Source organism: Chlorocebus sabaeus, chromosome 1, assembly GCF_047675955.1.
Source record: "Chlorocebus sabaeus isolate Y175 chromosome 1, mChlSab1.0.hap1, whole genome shotgun sequence".
In the NCBI taxonomy this organism is placed as follows: Eukaryota; Metazoa; Chordata; class Mammalia; order Primates; family Cercopithecidae; genus Chlorocebus; species Chlorocebus sabaeus.
This window is the reverse complement of record NC_132904.1, coordinates 46,541,314-46,552,756: the sequence shown is the minus strand read 5'-3', so window position 1 is coordinate 46,552,756 and position 11,443 is coordinate 46,541,314. Positions and strand designations below refer to the sequence as shown.

Sequence of the window (11,443 nt, the reverse complement as noted above, 5' to 3'; positions counted from 1 at the left end):
CTGCCCTCCACACCTTCCAGCAGCCCAGGTGCCACCATCATGGGGCTCCCACTCTCAACTCCGCAGCCTCAGCCCCCTCAATGCTGAGGAGCAGAGCTGGTCTCCTGCCCTGACAGCTGCCATGCACAGCAAACCTATCTTGTTCCCACAGGTTGCACAACTGGGATAAATGACCCGGGATGAAGAAAACACTGGCGTCCAGGAACTTGTCTTAGACCGTTTTGTAGGGGAAATGACCTGCAGGGACTTTCCCCAGGGACCACATCCAGCTTTTCTTCCCTCCCAAGAGCCCAACAGGGAAGGCTCAGCATAAATAGCAGCCACCTCTCCCTGGCAGACAGGGACCTGCAGCTCAGCTCTAGCATAGATCAGGTGAGGAGCACGCCAAGGAGTGATTTTAAAACTTACTCTGTTTTCTCTTTCCCAACAAGGTTGTCATTTCCTTTAGAAAATAGTTATCCTGGGGCCTACAGCCATACCATTCTGAAGGTGTCTTATCTCCTCTGATCTAGGGAGGTAAGCAGGGTCGGCCTGGTAGTACTTGGATGGGAGACCACCTGGGAATACCAGGTGCTAAAAGCTTTAAGAATAAAAAATTGTGATCTTACTTTGTGTTTGTCCCATGTTGAGTTCTGTGCTGGGCAGAGGGAACACACGGTAAATGCGTTGTTGGGAATTACAGGCTACTTGAGGGAGTGACAGTCTGGTCGTAACTCCCGCCTTCCTCCATCAACACCACTTTGGCATCCTCTTACACAGTCAGGCTTTAGGGCTGATGGGTTCAGAACCAAGGGCTTCTGGCTCTGAGTGAGGTCCTGCTGCAAGGTTTCCTAGATGAGCCACTAAGATTCTAATAAGATCCAGTGGAAATAACCAGGCTCTCGTTGGAATATGAGTCCCAAGGAAAGCTGTGCCACTCTTGTGGGCGACTATCTGACTTCTCCTTTCATTTCAGCACCATGAAGCTTCTCACGGGCCTGGTTTTCTGCTCCTTGGTCATGGGTGTCAGTAGCCAAGGCTGGTTTTCCTTCCTTGGTGAGGCTTATGATGGTAAGGCTTCAGAAGGTATGCAGGATTTCTGAAGAGAAGCATCATCCTGAACCTGATCAAATGGGGGAAATGATGCTTTCGGAAGGCTGCTTTTGAACCACAGAGTTGCTAGTGTCTGCGTTGCTAAGGCCTGTCATGAACTAGGCTTTGCTGGATTGCCCATCTCAGGTCTTTCAGAGCTGCTGGGAATATCTTTTTTCCCCGTAGTGCAGCTTCTCGGTGTGTTCAGCGGATGGATCACGTTTCAGAAGCCGCTGCAAGGTGTATCAAAAACACATCTCCTGAGCCGTAAGGGACGGGAGATCCAGTAACAATGCACACGGGGTATTTTTGTGCTTTCTTAAGGTTTGAGCCGCTGCCTTAGGTTGTGGTGCCCAACGTGCAGGATGTGCCGGGTGTCTGGGGAGCTGCTCAACAGCTTAGAGAGTCAGTCAGTTGCTCAGAGAAAGAATAATCATCCTTTCCAGGAGCAGCTGAGCTGTTTGTTTTGAGTAGAAGATGCAAAATAAGGCCTGCAATTGGTATAAAATGTCCCTCAGCATAAATCTCATAAGAGCATGACTAAGGCTGTTGACCCTTGTGTCTTCTTTCTCCTTCCTCCTTTGCTTTCCTAGTTGGATAATGTACAGGGCTCTTTAGCCTCGCTCTGTCAGGGTTTCCATTCCTTCTCCAGCCTTCTTGACAGAAGATGGGAACTGACGTGCATCAAACTCCCACAAGGATCAGAGCATTTTCTCATTGAATTTCAGAATGACTCTGTGAGGCAGGCATCCTCCCCTCTTTGAAGGTGAGAAGGTTAGAGCAGCTGAGACCGCTGCCCAGGGACTTACTGCCAGTCAGCAGGTGGTAGAGCAGAGGTTTGAGCCCAGCTGTGCTTGAGGTCAGAGCTCTTGCCAGGTAGACGCATCACTGACCAGCTCCTAGAGCTTGATGGTTATGAATCTCAGGCACGCCTTGGCATCACCTGAACTACCCATGTCTGCAACTCCCCAACAGAGTCTGCAGAAACTGGCCTGGGGTGTGGCCTGGGCATTGGGACTTTCAGTTTCTCTCTGGGTGATTAGAGAGTGCAGCCAAGGCTCACACCTGTAATTCCAGCACTTTGGGAGGCCAAGGTGGATGAATCACTTGAGGTCATGAGTTTCTGAGCAGCCTGGCCAACATGGTGAAACCCTGTCTCTACTAAAAACAGTAAAATGTAGCCAGGCGTGGTGGCAGGCACCTGTAATCCCAGCTACTCGGGAGGCTGAAGCAGGAGAATCACTTGAACCCGGGAAGCAGAGGTTGTAGTGAGTTAGATCGTGCCAGTGTGCTCCAGCCTGGGTGACAGAGCGAGACTCCGTCTATAAAAACAAAAAAAGAAAGTGCAGCCAAGGCTGAGCACCACTGCTCTATTACTTCCTCAAGCAACCCACAGCATCAGTATAGCCTACTGAGAAAGTGTTTAGGGACTTTTATGCTCCTAGCAGTCACTGGGACTCAGGTCACAATGACGTGTATCCCATTTGTAAGAATATATACTTTAGGTCCGGGTGCAGTGGCTCACGCCTGAAATCCCAGCACTTTGGGAGGTCAAGGCGGGGCATCACGAGGTCAGGAGCTCGAGACCAGCCTGACCGACATGGTGAAATCTCCATCTCTACTAAAAATGCAAAAATTAGCCAGGTGTGGTGGCACATGCCTGTAATCTCTTCTACTCAGGAGGCTGAGGCAGGAGAATCTCTTGAACCCGGGAGGTGGAGGTTGCGGTGAGCTGAGATAGCACCACTACACTCCAGCCTGGGCGACAGAGTAAGACTCCGTCTAAAAAAAAAGAATACATACTTTAGCAGTCAGGGCAGAAGTGCTCTGTGTCTGCCACCTTTCTCAGCATCAGTATTTCATGTCACCACCTCATTCCTATACACTCCTGGATCTTATCACAGACAGCTTCATTCTATAGCAGTGGCTCTTCACCAGGGGACCTGAAGAAACCAACTAGGATAAAGGAATGTGCTTCTCAACCCACGGTATCCAAGGCTGCTATGATCACAGGCTGAAAGCTTGAAGTCAGTGGAAGATTTGTCCTTCTTTCATTCCCCTCTAAGGTGTTGTTAGATTCTTCATGTTCTCCTGATGTCCCTTCTGCCTTTCCTTTCCTTTTCAGGTGCTCAGGACATGTGGAGAGCCTACTCTGACATGAGAGAAGCTGATTACATAAATGCAGACAAATACTTCCATGCTAGAGGGAACTATGATGCTGCCCAACGGGGACCTGGGGGTGTCTGGGCCGCAGAAGTGATCAGGTAACTGGAGCTCCTGGGATGCCAGGGCTGGGTGAGCAGAGCTTGCCTGCCTTGGACAATCAGGGGGGAGGCGAGCTCCTTGTAGAGAAGTTAGAGGCTACAGACCCTCCTCCTCTTGCCCTCTCTCTGCCTCTGTGCTCAGTGTGAGGGTCTGAGTGATGGTAGGAGCGAGTGATTCCTCACCCTCCCTCTCTGGGTGCTGTTCATCCAGCCTCGGGTTGCCTAGCCTGGCTGAGTGGGGCGGTGTCCAGGCAGGGGCAGTGTTTTCACCCCTCCTTCCTTGGCCTTTCTGGGCTTCTCTCAGAGCCCTCCCTTGGAACGGGGAGTTTGGGAGGGTGCGCTGTTGCTCACTGGCCTGGTGATTAATCTCCCTCTTGCCTGCCTGAACTACAGCAATGCCAGGGAGGATATCCAGAAACTCCTGGGCCGTGGTGCGGAGGACACGCTGGCTGATCAGGCTGCCAATGAATGGGGCAGGAGTGGCAAAGACCCCAATCACTTCCGACCTGCTGGCCTGCCTGAGAAGTACTGAGCTTCCTCTTCAGTCTGCTTTCAGGAGACCTGGCTGTGAGACCCTCAGGGCAGGGACACAAAGCAGGGAGAGGGCACACAATAGGTATCTAATAAATACTTAAGAGGTGGAATTTGTGGAAACTGTGTTATTCTTTGTGGTATAGACTGCCTGTTTAGTACGAAGGGGTGATCCATGCACATCTAGGCGAAAGTGGAGCCTGGGTGGGTGGGAGACAACTCCTGGGCACACAGGGCATCCTGGGCATCCCTGATCAAGGGCATGATGAGTTCAGTGACCACCCCCACAGGATTCCAGGGGCTTCAGCAGCATCCCACCCCTTACCCCATGTGAGCAGCTGCCCAGTGAGTTTGTAGGAACCCCAGCCACATTCCCAGTGAGTTCAACTGCACCCCGGCACGTTTTGCTGTCACCTTAATGGAGAGCTCCTTGCTTGTCAGCTTTGGCTTGTGGCACCCAGCAAAAGCTTCCTGCCACTCAGTGGCTACAACCACACACTCTCCAGCAAGATTTAATCTCAGCCTTGTGAGGAGCCCTTTCCCAAATGTATTTCTATGTTCTTTATCCCTTAGTAGCTAATCTCATGTTAGTTGGTAATAACTCTGTTAAACCCGTCCTTTTATATCTGTGGCTACATCGATCAATTGTCTTACACCACTCACCCACCCCCTCGCCCAGGTCATGCAGAGGCCTCGCCAGTCGTTTCATTGCTATTCCCAGGCCTCTGTGTGCCCAGATCTCTTCACTGCCCTGTCAGTTGTGTCCCGTCCCCTTCTCAACCTCCTGGCCTTGTCCTCAATGACCTTTCCATGAGGCTTTGGAAAGCCGCATCCCAAGAGTCCTGGCAACTGATACAATTAGTCTCATCAACACTAGCCCCTACTCCTGATCTCATTTTAAAATTTTATTTTCTTATTTTCTTATTTTTTGTTTAGGAACATCACCCTGCTTCCGACTGACCCAATTTTTAAAGTTTCTCTTTATTCTCCCTAAAGAATGGCTCTCCCATTTGTTTCCCTCATCTTTTTTTTCACTGACTTAGAATTCATGTCCAGACAAAAATTCTACTTCCTTGAAGAGCCTTCCCAGTAGCCATGAACCACACTCTGGGGCAGTCTGTGGCTCCCGAGCACTTTGTTCACACCTGCTGGTTCATCTTTACCCCCTAGTCTCAGAACTGGTTTTGTATGTCAGTTCCCCTGCTGGACTGGAAGTCCCTCTAACACAGCTAGCATTTGAACAGTTTATAAAAAACACTTTCATTTCTATGGTCCTGTGTAACTGTTCACAAGATACATTAGTCTCACTCATTGTCGTTTGACAATGTTTATTGCTCTAAAGAGGAAGCGAGACATGTAGGTGGACACAACACAGTAAGAGCCTCAATACAGGCACACAGTGGTGGCAGTTCAACTCTGCTGGAATATGGAAGGCCAGTGAATAGTAACTAGAATCACTGCCATCTTTTACATTGCAATTGCAAGACTGTGTCCTATACTTTATATGCTTTATCTGATTGACACCGCAAAGAAACCTTTGATGTTCTCAGGTGGATAAACAGGTTTAGAGGTATGTGCGCAGGACCTTCTCCAAGGTCACACATGTAACAGGTGCAGAGCCAGGACTACAGGCTGGTTTGTCTGACTCCAGAACCTGCAATACACTGAACAAGGCCAAGAGGTTCAGCAGTGGAGCCCTCCTCTCTTCTTCAGGAAGATAGGGAACATGGTAAGAGCAGTGAATTCCATAAGCATGGGACCCCATCATACTTCATTTTTTGTAAAATTAGTTCCTTGATTAGAAGCAATGCCTTTGGGTCTCTCACTATTGAATAAGTGTGGATGTGCCACTCTCCCTAGTACCCCAGAGTGCAGTTGGAGGCTTGCCTAGAAACTAGAGGTTGAGGATCCTTCAGTAGTTCCTATACCAAGCCATAAGCCATGTTGCATCTGGAGATAGGGTCAGGGAGCTCTGCTGAACAGATGGGGAGGACATCAGAGTGGGAGGAAAAGGAAGCAGGTCGTGTGGGGAGAGAGAAGACTCAGCCTGCCATGATGGCTGGGTAACTACTGTTTCTTTCTTTCTTTTTTTTTTTGAGACAGAGTCTCGCTCTGTCGCCCGGGCTGGAGTGCAGTGGCCGGATCTCAGCTCACTGCAAGCTCCACCTCCCGGGTTTATGCCATTCTCCTGCCTCAGCCTCCCTAGTAGCTAGGACTACAGGCGCCCACCACCTCGCCTGGCTAGTTTTTTGTATTTTTTTTAGTAGAGATGGGGTTTCACTGTGTTAGCCAGGATGGTCTCGATCTCCTGACCTCGTGATCCGCCCATCTCGGCCTCCCAAAGTGCTGGGATTACAGGCTTCAGCCACCGCGTCTGGCCGTAACTACTGTTTCTTATCTAATACACCCTCAACTTAGATAACAGACTAAGCCTAGGTGACAAAACCTCAAAGAATAGCAGAGTCTCCCCACTGCACCCGCTTCCCACCTCCGCCACCTTTCCACAATTCTTAGCAAGGGTTCTCCTGAAAAGAAAGCAGAAACAAAGTCTTGCGTGCAGGTATTTTATTTGGGGAATGAACCTGGGGAGCAGGAGTGAGACAGTGGAGTAAAACAGGGAGGAGCAAAGCCAATACAGGGACACATTATACAGCTGGCCATGCAGAAGAGCTACATAACTGATGCCAATGGGACCTTCAGAGGAACGTGTAAAAAGTGTCTTAGTGCTCTCCATTAGGAGTCCAAAATGAAAGGCACCTAGCAATTGGCTTCCATCTCCCTTTGGTCAAAGGTGGCCCCACCATTGTTAACTTTTCTGCATTTCTTGGCTATGCACACGAGTGCCCAGTGGGTTTACCTGGAGTAGGAAGTAGAAGGTCCACGGAGCAGACCCAAAGCAAGGTGCTGCCAGGTTGTACCTGCATGAAATGAATCAAAGCCTATGGTGGAACTCATCGCTGTAGCAGTGGCTGGAGAAAGGGGAGGGGGCCAGCAGGTCCGAAGTAGTTGATAGGCTGCATCTGATACACAGTGCAAAGCTTTGCTTTTTGAAAGTAAGGTCTGGACACAGCAAGTTCACTCAGGAACAAAGGAATGGATTGGATCTTAAGACTGAAAATAAAAGAGACAAGAAGAAACTATACTGGGTAGCCAAGATGGGGAAAGAGGCAGGGCGACTGGGAGAGACAGAGAAATGTAAACCACCATGGACTAATGAAATCTGCCATAACCCTTGTGGTCCCACACAGATGCCACTCCCAGGGGGAACATGATCCGGAGCACGGTGCTCCATAAGACACTGAAGGAATTTAGGGATGCTATGGGGCTTTAACAGGTTTAGGGACATGGTGACTTTCCTAGCAACAAGACTGTAACACACTACATAATCTTTTGCTTGAAACAACTTTTTTTTGTTCTCTTACAACATAGGTACTTTGTTAGAGGTTGGGGTAAAATGAGGGTAATATGATGGCCTTTATGGTTAGGGGATACAAGGAATACATGAATCTTATGCCCAATCAAACCCACAAGGTCCCCAATGGAGATAAGTTCTGAGGACAATGACCAGTACTCTACTGTTGGTTGGGGTTTGGCCCCAAACTTCAAAGCAGAACTCCGGTAAGTTGGGCTGCACTGCACAGTCTGGGCTAGAAGTCTAAGAGGACTTCTTTCAAAATCAGTCTCCAACCCCTCAGATCAGAAAGGCCATTCCAGTCAGTCCCCACCAACACTGGAGGAAGCGAACCAGAGAGCATGAGCTTGTGTTGGACCCACTCAGAGCCAAGTTCCCACTGCGCACCTCATAGGCTTTTTCCAAAATTAGAAAAGGACAGACCGACTGGTGAGACCTGCTCTCCTTCACTTCCATTAGTAGGGTAAGGCTAACTTGCTTTAACAAAGATACTCCAAAATACAGAATGTTAAGGAATATACAAACTTACGTCACACTTAACAGTTTGTGATGAGTATTTCAGCTGCCAGGGACTTCCACTCCATACTTTCAGGTTCCTTCCAAGTTGTTGGCTCTACCATACTTTAGACTGACCCTTGCTACTCAAAGTGTGATCCAAGGACCAGAGGCATCAGCATTGCCTGGGATCTTGCCAGAAATGGACAATCTTAGGCACTACCCTAGATCTACTGTGGCAGTCAGGAGCTCCTACCTAATTTGTAGGAACTACTGCAAAATAAAAATGTGGGAACTTGTTGAGAAGCCAAAATGGAAAAAAAATGTGGGGACCCTTGTCCATCAATTATTAAAAATTTCAAAAGAGTGAAAGCAGAACATTAAACCAAGTGGGGGGCCCTCATAAGCTTGGGGTTCTGACAATTATATGGCCCTCGCATCCGTGTGAGGCGGACAGAATCCTGAGGACATTTCAGCAGGTGGGCAATGGGTGAAAAGCCACGCCAGGGTTGAACAGGAACATATGCAAAAAGTGCAAAGTGCAGAACGTACGCAAGGAACGGAGGACCCAGGACAAAGGATAAACTTGGGCTCTGAAACTGAGAAAAAGTTTGAATAGATCACAGAGGGCCTTAAATGCCAAGCCCAAGGGCTTGGGCTGTACTCTGAAAACAGAGGGGAGGTGCTGAAAGTCTCTGACTGGGAAGTGGCACGACTGGGCCCCAAGAAGACAAAGATTCTGGCAGTGCATCTGCAAGTAACTTCCCATGAGAGCAAGATAAACACTCTTTCTCAGGGGCTGTGGTACATCTACACACAAGGATAACTCAATATCTAAATCTCCGAACAGTGTGGGGGTGGAGGGCAAGTTGAGGGAGGTTAAATTAGTCCATTGAGGCCGGGCACAGTGGCTCACGCCTGTAATCACAGCACTTTGGGAGGCCCAGGTGGGCAGATCAATTGAGGTCAGGAGTTCGAGATCAGCCTGGCCAACACAGTGAAACCCCATCTCTACTAAAAATACAAACATTAGTCAGGCATGGTGGCGAACACCTGTAATCCCAGCTACTCGGTAGGCTGAGGCAGGAGAATCACTTAAAACCAGGAGGTTGCAGTGAGCCGAGATCACATCATTGCATTCCAGCCTGGGTGACAGAGCGAGCCTCCATCTCAAAAATAAAATAAAAATAAAAATAAATTAGTCCCTTGATCTACAGATTTCAGGTTTGGGGCAGGGTCTCTACCAATTGTTTTGTTTTGTTTTGTTTTGTTTTTTTGAGACGGACTCTCACTCTGTCACCCAGGCTGGACTGCAGTGGTGCAATTTCAGCCCACTGCAACCTCTGCCTCCCGGGTTCAAGTGATTCTCATGTCTCAGCCTCCTGAGTAGCTGGGACTACAGGTGTGTGCCAGCATGCCCAGCTAATTTTTTTTTTTTTTTTAACAGAGTCTCGCTGTGTGGCCCAGGCTGGAGAGCAGTGGTGCAATCTCAGCTCACTGCAACCTCCACCTCCCGGGTTCAAGTGATTCTCCTGCTTCATCCTCCCAAGTAGCTGGGACTACAGGCACCCACCACCATGCCCAGTTAATTTTTTTTTTTTTTTGTATTTTTAGTAGAGACGGGGTTTCACTATGTCGGTCAGGCTGGTCTTGAACTCCTGACCTCAGATGATCTGCTGCCTTGGCCTCCCAAAGTGCTGGGATTACAAGTGTGAGCCACCGTGCCTAGCCAGCCATTGTATTTTTAACAAGCTCCTGTGGTGATTCTGATATGTAGCCAGGTTTGGGAACCACCTGACTGGGTGACATCTAAGATTGTTTACATTTATTGTGCTGAGATGAACTGCTGGCAGTAATGGGATGTCAGTGGTTAGAGGTGAAGAGAGGAAGGTCACTTAAGACTGCTGTAATGGGCCAGGCGCAGTGTCTCACACCTGTAATCCAAGCACTTTAGGAGGCCAAGGGAAGCAGATCACCTGAGGTCGGGAGTTCCAGACCAGTCTGACCAACATGGAGAAATCCCGGCTCTACTAAAAATCATAATAATAATAATTATAAATTAGCTGGGTGTGATGGCACATGCCTATAATCGCAGTTACTCGAGAGGCTGAGGCAGGAGAATCGCTTGAACCAGGAGGCGGAGGTTGCTGTGAGCTGAGATGACGCCACTGCACTCCAGCCTGGGTAACAAGAGTGAAACTCCATCTCCAAAAAAGACTGTGGCAATAGTCTAGGCAAGAAGTAATGAGAACGTGGGCTGGTGGCAAGAGACAATGGGAAAAAAATGACTAATGGAAAAAAACACCAGCAAGGCAGAATTGAGAGGATGTACCTAGTAATTAGAAGTGAGCATAGAGGAGGAGGAAGAGGCAAGGATGACTACTACAAGGTTTTGAGCCTTGACCAGGGGAGTCACAAATTTAACACATGCAAGGAAATTATTAATTTCAATTTTCATCTTCCCACTGTCTCTGGCTCATGTAAATCCAATGTCTATGGGTCTGAAAACTACCAGGTCCAACGACGACATCTCAAACCTTTCTAACAAGAGCTAACATTATTACCTATACGCTATGTCACAGGCACTGTGCCCTACATTTCCATCTCCTTTAATTCTCACTGAAGAGGAGCTCTAACACCTCACTCTTTCTTTGTGCTATTCATTATCTCATCTAATGCTCAAAATACCCTGAATCAGAGCTACTATCATCCCCATTTTACAGATGAGAACACTAAAACTTAGAGAAACAAAGGAACTTCCCAAGGTCATGAAGCAAAAGAGAGCACAGATATTCAAACCAAGGCAGTCAGCCTCAGAACACAAGCTCTCAGCCACTATGCTGCCCTGTAAAACAGTGGTCAGATCTGGAAACAAAAGCGAAAGGGAGGTAACCATGAATCACAATCTGCCTAGAACTTTCAGGCAAGTGAAAGAAAAACACAAGTTCTATTTAAAAACTAATACCCAAATAGACTGCAAGTTTAAATGTTTAACTGAAGATTTTTTTTTTTTCATCTAGCCCAAAATATCATGACGGTGATTTTTGTTTGTTTGCCTTGGAAAATAAATTCAAGTGACAAAATTTGTTTTTGGTTGTTATACTAGAAATTTCTCTCCATACCCTTTATCAAATGAGAATTGCTGTGCCTTGAGAAAGTCTGTGAGGAAATGATTGCACAATTGTGCCAGTTCACGCTGTCTGCTTGCCATGGGACTTCCTCTGGGCCTTCTTATAGTCACTGTGCTGACCGTGGACAGGGGCTCTCACCCTTATCTCAGTATAGACGCACATTTCAACATAATCCAATAGAGCCAAAAGGCAAATTATGCTAGTGGGAAGGTTTTCCATACTTCCCAGAATTCTCCCATCCAAGTACTAACCAGGCCCGACCCTGCTTAGCTTCCGAGATCAGACGAGATCGGGCGCGTTCAGGGTGGTATGGCCGTAGACTACTTCCCAGAATTCCAAGAATTCTCCTTTCCCTGACAATCTCTTTAATCCATATGGTTGCATCATACCTAGGAGTAATGTGTAAGTTTAACAGTGATTTGTGTCCATATTCTCTGGTTGTGTTACAAATGAAAAAAAGAGTTGTTCAGTGCATCCAACACTTTACTTACTCCACACCTTTCAGCAAAAATGCTCACAATAAACCTCCTGTCTACGTT

The 11,443-nt window shown here is 47.9% G+C and overlaps 1 protein-coding gene across 2 annotated transcripts; it reads left to right on the top strand.

The window, feature by feature from the left end:
* The first annotated feature begins 394 nt into the window (after positions 1-394).
* Positions 395-3,924, top strand: LOC103239243 (serum amyloid A-2 protein-like). Of its 2 annotated transcripts, none has more exons than XM_073023224.1 (3): positions 395-1,050; positions 3,197-3,335; positions 3,738-3,924. In XM_073023224.1, the coding sequence occupies exons 1-3, from the start codon at positions 960-962 to the stop codon at positions 3,865-3,867; spliced, it is 360 nt and encodes a 119-aa protein (XP_072879325.1). In that variant the 5' UTR covers positions 395-959; the 3' UTR covers positions 3,868-3,924. The 2 variants fall into 2 exon arrangements, with proteins under 2 accessions (XP_072879325.1, XP_072879323.1); XM_073023222.1 differs by having other exon boundaries at positions 3,729-3,924.
* The last annotated feature ends 7,519 nt before the right edge of the window (positions 3,925-11,443 follow it).

Coding starts and splice junctions, on each gene's coding strand:
- LOC103239243 (XM_073023222.1), top strand. CDS start 960: ATGAAGCTTCTCACGGGCCTGGTTTTCTGCTCCTTGGTCATGGGTGTC. Junction 1,051..3,196: donor CCTTGGTGAGGCTTATGATG/GTAAGGCTTCAG, acceptor TTTCCTTTTCAG/GTGCTCAGGACATGTGGAGA. Junction 3,336..3,728: donor TGGGCCGCAGAAGTGATCAG/GTAACTGGAGCT, acceptor CCTGAACTACAG/CAATGCCAGGGAGGATATCC.